At 55.2% G+C, this 8,910-nt stretch overlaps 1 protein-coding gene across 1 annotated transcript in view; it reads left to right on the forward strand.

The window, feature by feature from the left end:
• The window catches only part of HTRA3 (HtrA serine peptidase 3), a 45,484-nt gene extending 36,580 nt beyond the window's left edge, over positions 1 to 8,904 (forward strand). Inside the window, exons 9-11 of the mRNA XM_024745081.1 lie at positions 4,749 to 4,797; positions 6,377 to 6,472; positions 8,128 to 8,904. Coding sequence (XP_024600849.1) covers positions 4,749 to 4,797; positions 6,377 to 6,472; positions 8,128 to 8,293 — 311 coding nt within the window. The 3' untranslated portion in view covers positions 8,294 to 8,904. The remainder of the gene's footprint in view (positions 1 to 4,748; positions 4,798 to 6,376; positions 6,473 to 8,127) is intronic.
• Positions 8,905 to 8,910: the final 6 nt, after the last annotated feature.

An 8,910-nucleotide genomic window follows, 5' to 3' on the forward strand; every position in this document is an offset into this window, starting at 1 on the left:
ACTCATACATCCATTCATCCATCTATCCTTCCTTTCTTCCTTCCTTTTCCTTCTTCCTTTCCTTCCATCCCTCCTTCCTTCTGTTCATCCATCCACCTATTCACCCTTCCTTCCTTCCACGCATCCACCTGCCCATCCACGAGTCCTCCCGCTTTCAGCCCTCTGGCCATGCAGACTGCCGGGCAGTGTAGCCTCTACTCCGGGGGAGCAGAGCCCGAGGTCCTGATCCTTGGACATTACCCCTTCTCATCCTCCATCTCCTCCCCCCATCCACACGGGCACGTCCAGCCCAGCCTGCCTGCTCCCAGATGGCCACGAGCATCCATCTGGGAGAGCCCTTGACAAGGCCAGGTGACTGTCCCCTGTCCCTAGTAAGGACAGGCCAGCCGCTTTCCCAAAGTCGGTGGTCACAGCCACTCTCCAGAGGAGGGCCACGTTTCTGATCTCAGGACCTTTCCTGGCGGCCTCCACCTTCCCACCATTCTCTTCACCTGAGCAACTTCTCCTTCCGCCCAATTTGTCTCCCATGACCCCTCGTGGCCAGCACCCAGACCTGACTCAGCCCTACTGCTCACACCTTCACATTGCTCCCTGTCTCCTCCCAGCCCCTTTGCCAGCAGTCCACTGAGGGAAGGGGGATTTCTTCATGCTTGCCCCATCCTGCACGCCCCCACCAGCCAAGTGTACAGACTCCAGTACAGCCCAGACCAGGGCTAAGAGGACTGGTCCCATGGAGAACCGCAGTTGAGGACGCCGTTTGGTTCATCCGTGTCCCTTATGTGAAGACAGCCTGAAGCTAGGGCACAGCTGGTCTTCCTTAAAGAAGCTGAAGGCTTCTGTTGGCCAGGGGGGTCATCTCACCTCTTGAGCCCTTTTCTCCTTGGCTGCTAGGAAGCTCAGAGCTTGATCCAGGGCTGCACCTTCGTACCACACTTGGTTTTTTCTCTAATAACCAAGTTTTCCAGTTTAATTTTCCTCTGCTCCAGGGGTGCCTTTGACTTTGGCCACCTTCCTGGAAATCAGTGGGGCTGTACTTGGCACAGATTGAGCTGTGACGTGACTGATTTGTTGGAAGTGGGGTGATAACATCCTCTTCTTTTTTCTCTCTTCCTCTGTTGTTGTACAGGGACTGTCCCCATCCTTTGTTGTACGGGGACTGTCCCCATCAGCACTGACCTCACCCCAGGTGCCAGGGAACACTCGTCCCCTGTCCCCAGAGCTATCACCTCCCTGAGGACATGTGGACTAATGAAAGAGCCCAACAAGTTTTAGCTGATTGACTGAATTTGTAATTTTAAAGCCTTCTGAAATTGACTGATGTTCACTTTTAGGTATTTTTTTTAAAATAAAAATACCAAATCATCCAAACCCAGTTAATCTAAATTTCTTTAAGACTGACCATCTTTTTATTACAGTGAGGGGATGTTAGGTAAGGTGCACTTCTTGTTTCCATCTAGGGGTTGGGGGCAGAGGCCTCTGGGGGACTTTCAAGGTAAGAGTGGCCCCAGGAGTGTCTGCCAGTGTCAGCCAGCCTTAGGACTAATGTGTCCCCACAGCGGGTGATTGAGTTAGTGGGCTGGGCCATCCTAGGTGTCCGCCCAGAAGGTACACAGATAGTACACAAACTTACACCCAGGACTGAGGGGCAGAAAAACAATGATTCAGCTCGACTCCCTGAGTCATGTGTGACCCTGGACTTGTCCTGTCCTTCCTGGAAGCCTCAGAGAGTTGGAGAGGGAGGAAGGGGAAGAGGGCCAGTTATGCTTACACAGAAGTCTAACCCTGACCACCCTCGTCACTGTCATTCAACATGGTCTAGGAAGTCCTAGCCATAATAATTAAATGAAAAAAAGAAAAAAAAGAAAGAAAGAAGAGGAATCTAGTGGCAGAGGAAAAAGGAAAACTGTCACTCTGTATATGACCTGATACTCTATATAGAAAATGCTGAAGGCGACACCCAAAAACAAAATAGAACAAATAGAACCCGTCAGAAAACTCAGTTAAGTGGCAGGATACAACAGTAATCTACAGCGTCCATTTTGGGGAGACAAGAGTCGATGCCGGAGACCAGTTAGGGGCTCACAGCAGCCTTGCTGGGGGCTCGGGGGCTGGCAGCTGTGGGGTGAGGGCTGGTTGGGTCTGGGATCTATTTTGAACTTGGAGCCAATAGGACCCGCTGGACGGTGGGGTGAGTGAGGGGCATTTCCTGGGATGGGGGCCCTGGGGCAAATGAGAGATGAGTCTTGGTGCCGAGAAGCCCAGGTGTGAGCATCGCTCTCGTGTCTGTTTGTTTGTTGAAGTGAGAGTCAGTTCATGTGGCTCACAGTTGACCATGTGAAAATGCACCCTTGGGTGCATTTCTCCTTCCCCGGAGAGCATACGCCCCCTTCAGGCGATCACTTCCCCTCCCCGCCCGCATTGTTGTTTTGTTACCATCTTTGATGTACTTGCCTCACTTTGGGTCAGCGTGGTTCCATGACATGTTTAGAAAGAAACAGGGCACCCAGCCTCCCTCCAAGCCTTGTTTCCAGCACGCGACACGCATCACTTAGGTGATTTTCCAATAAGGACGGGAAGACGAAGGGTTGCAGTTATGATTCTGTTTCTGGAGAGCCCGCGAGTGGGCGGGGCCTGCTGCTCCGGGGTCGGTGGAGGGTGAGGAATCTCCTGCCCCAGGAGATCTAACAGGACAGCCACTGGCCTCAGGTGACCCTGGGCTACGCTTCTCGAAGCCGCGGGTTTCTTCCTCTTTGGTAAGCATGACCTTGGGGCTGTGAGCGAAGCTGACCAGTGGCCAGTACTCATGCCGGGAGCAGGTTGGAGGGCTGAGACCTCAGTGCCCGGGCCCCACCCCTTTCCTCTGAGGACCTCATCCAGTCTTGTGGATTTAAGTGCCATCTAGAGTGACTCCCCCAAATTTACATCTCCAGCCTGACCCTCTCCCCAAACCCTAGTCTCAGATGTACAACTGTTTGTCACCCCCCCACACACACAATCTGTGTGTCCCCATCACCATTCCCCTTCTCAGTTACAGCAGCTCCATCCTTCCAGATTTTCCACCTGCATCCAATCCATCAGCCAGCCCCGCTGGCCCTATCTTGGGGATCAGTCCGTCCCCTACTGCTCTCTTGCCATCTCCAGCTCCACCCCCCAAGCCAGCCACCAGGGACACTCACCTCCTCTCTGTTCCTCTGTCCATGCCCTTGCCCCCCCACAGACTCTTCCCACTGCCAGAGGAGGTTCTTGCAAAATTTAAGGCAGACCGTGGTGTGTCTCTGTGCAAACCCTCCCCAGGCTCCACCTCACTGGGAGTAAAACCCAAAACCCAAAGCCCAGCAGATCGATGGGGTCAGGGCTCCCATGTGCTCTGACCTCAACTCCCACATCTCCCAACATCTCCCATGTTCCAGGGTTCCACCATCTGGAACATCCATCAGTCTTCCTTGGTGAAATGTCTGTTTACATAATTTGCCCATTTTTAAAATTGGAGTTGTTCTGTTCTTAAGTTTTGAGAATTCTTTATACGTTCTGGATAGGATCCCTTTGTCAGATAAATGAATTGCCAATATTTTCTCCCGGTGGCTTGTCTTTTCGTTCTCTTAAGAGCAGAAGTTTTGTAAATTTTGATGAAGTCTAATTTACCAAGTTTTGTAAATGGATTTTGAGTCTAGTGTTATATCAAAGAGATCTTTGCTAACCAAAGGTCCAGGAAGGTTTTCTCTTACATTTTCTTCCAAAAGTTTTACTTTGTGAGGTCTTAGACTTAGGACTATTATGTGCTTTGAATTAATTTTTAAAAATAGTGCCAAAGGGGCTTTCCTGGTGGCGCAGTGGTTGAGAGTCCGCCTGCCGATGCAGGGGACACGGGTTCATTCCCTGGTCGGGGAAGATCCCACATGCCGCGGAGCGGCTGGGCCCGTGAGCCATGGCCACTGAGCCTGCGCGTCCGGAGCCTGTGCTCCGCAGTGGGAGAGGCCACAGCAGTGAGAGGCCCGCGTACCGCAAAAAAAAAAAAACAAAGATGGGTTATTTAGAAATATATATTTGGTTACTAAGTCATTGGGAATCTTGTAGATACCTTTCTATTAGTGATTTCTAGTTTAATTCCATTGTGGCCAGAGAGCATATTTTTATGATATGACATTTTAAAAATGTACTGAAACTTGTTTATGGTTTAAAGTATGTGAATTCTATTTCTGGGTCTCAGTCACCGGCTGGGGCAGCTGGGGGCATAGAGGTACCGTCTTAGCCTATTATGTGTGCAGTGCTCCGACCAGAGGGCCTGCCACGTGGTCAGAGCTCACTGGGTATTATCAATTAATATATTATTTATGGAGAAGGCTGGGGGAGGTGACTAGTTCAGACCAGAGTAAGGTGAGTTTGGGGAGCCCGTGGGATGGAGGCTGGAGAGAAGAGCCCCACTGTCCGCTGGGGTTTGGATGTGGGGCTTAGCAGGAGAGCAGATGTCAGAGCTGAGGTGGTTGGATGGTGCCTGAGAGGGTGAGGGTGGGCACGAAGCCACAGGGTTAGAGCCAGGACGTCTCCCAGCTCCTCAAGAACAGCCAAGTGGAGAGAGGTAACTCTAGGTGCCTGATCACAAGGGGGCTGGGCTGGTCCAAGCAAGGTGGCTCCTGCTGCCTTCTACTACTGGTGTAGGGGGTGGGGGACTTCTGCCCCTGCCTGGCTCCTAGGGGGGACAGAGACTTTCACGGTGGCTCTAACCAAGTCCCGACATGCTCGGTTTCTAGACTGGAAGAAGCGCTTCATTGGCATACGGATGCGGACCATCACACCCAGGTGAGTGCTGAAGGAGGCTGCCCCCTGCCACCCCTCCGGTCTCATCCCTCACCTCGAGCTTCCTCCCAGACCCTGGCCCCGACATGCCCGGCCACCCGCAGGTGCTCCAGCAGACCAGACACACTCAGGCTTCTGAGCCTTTGCTCAGGCCAGTCCCTCTGCCTGGAATGCCTTCCCCCCTTTGCCTGATAGGTTCCTTTGGCTTCCGTAGGACTCCATTCAGGTCCCCCTCCTCCAGGAAGCCTCCCAGATTAGCTTCCTGCGGCTTCCATAACAAATTACCACAAACTCGGAGGCTCAAAACAATAGAAATTCATTCTCTCACAGTTCTGGAAGCCCACAGTGCAAAATCAAGGTGTCAGCAGGGCTGCACTCCCCCCGGACGCCCCAGGGGAGGACCCTTCCTGTACCTCCCAGCTTCTGGTGGTTCCAGGTGTTTCCTGGGTTGTAGTTACATCACTGCAAGCTCTGCCATTCTCATCGCATGGCGTCTTCTTCCTGTGTGTCTGTGTCCAGTCTCCCTCTTTTCTCTCTTATTAAAACACCAGCCATTGGATTAAGGGCCCACTCTAAGTCAGGCTGATCTCGTCTAGAGATTCTTAACCAACCGTGTCTGCAAAGACCCTATTTCCAAACAAGGTCACGTTCTGAGGCCCTAGGTGGGCATCAGTTTTGGGGGCGGGGGGGGGACACTATTCTACCTCCCCAGGCTACTCGAGTGGGAGGAAGTGCCTCCTCTTCTCTTGCAAAGCTGTGCTTCCCTCGCCAGCGTCGCCTTGGTCCCGTGGTGTCAGAATCGCCCATCCTCAACCTTGACCATGAGCTCCTTGGGAGCAGGGACTGGGTCCTGCTCATCTGTCTGCTCCCCCCACCCCTCCCAGGACCCGGTCTACAGCAGAGTGGGTGCCTGGAAATACTCAGTGAGTGAAATAGAGAAGGGGGTGGGGAAGAGGAGGGAGAGAGAGGAAGGAAAGGAAGCTGAAGGGAGGAAAATGCAACGTCAGGTCCAAGGTTTGAAGAAGGAAGAGGTCTCTGCACTGGGGAGCTCTGGGAAGAGATAAGCTCACCTGACTCACCCTCCGACCCACTCAGTCCCTAAAATGACCTTCTTCCTGTTTCAGCAACTGTTCACCTAGGAAATAAGTCTGAAAGCAATTCGGAATCAAGACCGCTATGCCAATTTGTCTTCTAAAGGTGTTCTTTCTGTCTCCCTATCATCCATCCACTCATCCGTCCAGTCGTCCGTCTGTCCACAGCATCGTTCACCCATTGTCTGTTCATCCTCCTTTACCTTTCCTTCCTTCCTCATCCTTCCTCCCCCCATCCTCCCATCTGTCTGTCCATCACCCTCCCCTCTTTACACTTCTAACCATCCACCTTCACCAAGGTTTCTCTTGAGGAGCCCACGTTGAGTAGGGGACACAGGCAAGAATCAGTGACAACCCAGAGTGGTCAGTGGCAGGACAGGGTAATGTGGGAGCCCAGAGGAGACGCCTGGTCTGGCCCGGGTGGTGGAGAGAAGGAAGAGTCAGTTTGGAGGCTCGGAACAAGTGCCTTAACCGTGGAACTGCCTTTTCAGTTTGGTGGAGGAACTGAAGGCCAGCAACCCAGACTTCCCGGCGGTCAGCAGTGGAATTTACGTGCAAGAGGTTGTCCCAAATTCACCTTCTCAGAGGTAGGCTTCACCAGAGGAAGCAGGGAGACTGGGCAGGTGGGTGCAGGGCCTGGGCTGGGCTTCACTGATGCGAATGACCTTTAGCTTCCCAGCGGCGTGACGCAATGTGGAGTGGCAGGTGGGACTCCAGCCAGTCCTCTAAGCCAGGGGCAGGCTGGAGAGGTGAAGGCCGTGCCCTTCCTTGGCCCAGAATGTCCTTTCCTTGGGTCTGGGGAGACAGAGTAGTAGCAGAGGTCACCCCGAGCTGCGTCAGCCTGGCTCTCACCAGCCCCGTGGGCCAGCCTGGGTCTTTCTGGGCCAGTGCTCTCATCTACAAAATGGGCATGATTCAGCCTACTCTTCCTGTCCCATGAGACATTGTCAAGATCAAATGAGATAAAGCCTTGTTTTCTTGGAAACCACCAGCTACTAGAGAAAGGTCAAATGTGGCAGCACTGTGAACCGAGGCAGGCAGTGCGGTGGGTGGGGTCTGACGCACTTGCGAGGCTGATCCTGGGCCCTGGAGCAGCTCTGAGCCAGCGCCTGCCCCTCCTCTGCCTCAGGGCTGCATCTGTGCAGTGGGCGGGCTGCATCAGATCCCGCTTTTAACTGTAACCCCGGGAGCTGGAGATGGTCCACGCTGAGATCTTGGGCTGCCGGAAAGGGTGAGGGCAGAGTGCGGACTGGAGCCGTGCAGGTGGGCCCCCCAGCCCCCGTGGCCCCTCCAACCCAACAGGACGCCTCCTTTCTGTTTCGTGTGCTGGGCTGGAAGACGCGGACCCCTTGTGTCCTTCCGCCGTGAACACAGTACACGCCCTCAGCCCGCAGCCGACCTGCAGTAAAAATTGTTGCAATACCGATCCATGAATCCATGAAAGCCGAAGAATAACCACCGCAACTCAAGCTCTTTATTCCGAGTTGCTGCACCCCAGTGATTCAGCAGACAGCAGTCACCGAGAGCGGCCACACGCAGGGCACCCCAAGAGCCAGACGGGAGCTCGGCGGTGATGGTGGCTGCCGCTGACCAAGGCTGCATGTGAGCTGTGCGTTCCACGTGTGTCATCTCGGTTAATCCTCACTGCAGCCTGGGACACGCGGGCTGCTGCTCTCGCCCCATTGCTCAGATGGGAAGGCTAAGGCTTGGCGAAGTCACTCCTCCGAGGTCACACGGCCCACATGTGTGGATCTGGGCGCTATCACCCATGCATCTAACCCCGGTGCCACCCTGCCCACCCTCTGGGTGGAGGGGAAGGTCACAGCGAGTCAGGTGCAGAAAGCGGGGGCCATCCCAGCTCGCTCTGTCTCTGACGGGAAAATCTTACGTTAGAATCAACCCCCTGGACCTTGTAATTTGCAAAGCATGTTCCCACATAGGGCTGTAGATGTGGAAACCGAGGCTCGAAGGGGCAGAGCACCTGGCCCAAGGCAGCCCAGCGAGGGAGGCTGCAGCCAGCACGTGACCCCAGCCCTTCCGATGTACAGAAGTAGACGGAGAAAGCGCTAGTCCGTTGCAGGGCAGTGCTTTCCGTCTGCTGTGAGAGCCTCGCGGTCAGGGCCGTGTCCTTCCCTGTTGAAATGAATTTTCCTAATGTGCTGCTGTTAAAGCCCACTGTGCCCAGACCCGGGCCCGGGCCTCTCGGGGCGGTGCTGTGACCACGTGTCTCTCCTGTTGGCAGAGGGGGCATCCAAGATGGCGACATCATCGTCAAGGTCAACGGGCGCCCTCTGGCCGACTCGAGCGAGCTGCAGGAAGCCGTCCTGACCGAGTCCCCGCTGCTGCTGCAGGTGCGACGGGGCAACGACGACCTGCTCTTCAGCATCGTGCCCGAGGTCGTCCTGTGAGGGGGGGCCCCCTCCCTCCATCGCCGACGGAGCCTGCAGCCGGGACAGGGGCCAGCAGACGGGCTCCGCCCGGAGCCGCTGCCTCCCTTGGGGTCAGGACAAAGGACCGAGGTCGGTCCTCAGCAGAGCCAGAGGCCTCCTCCCGGCCGTCCAGGGCCAGAGCCGCGGGCTGGGCTTGGCCAGGGGTCCGCATCTCAGCCTTCTGGGAGGATTGGCCCCAGCATCACGGTGCCCCTGGGGGCAGCCCAATGTCCCCCCCCCCCTCCGCCCACCAAATGCTCCTGAGGGCCCTTCCAAGTTCCCAGATCTAGAAAACTCTTCTATTTTCCCGGAGGAAGTCCCATCCTCTCTCCGGCCTTCCTGCCTTTGCACCTGTTGATAGGATACCTCTCTCTGGAATGCCCGCTGCCCCACCCTTCCCCTCACTGACTCTCACCTGTTCAGGTCTCAGCCCCCCAGCCTTCTCCTCTCCCAGGTGTGCCTCCCTGGCCTCCCACACCCAATAGCACAGCGCCCACCACGTCGAATGACCAGGGCTGTCTGCCCGGCCAATCTGCTCCCCTTGAGGAGTCAGGTGTGGCGGGTCTGGCCCGGAGTTGGCACCGCGGGATGTTCCC

The sequence above is a fragment of the Neophocaena asiaeorientalis genome, unplaced genomic scaffold, assembly GCF_003031525.2.
Source record: "Neophocaena asiaeorientalis asiaeorientalis breed wild unplaced genomic scaffold, Neophocaena_asiaeorientalis_V1.1 scaffold65, whole genome shotgun sequence".
Lineage (NCBI taxonomy): Eukaryota > Metazoa > Chordata > Mammalia > Artiodactyla > Phocoenidae > Neophocaena > Neophocaena asiaeorientalis.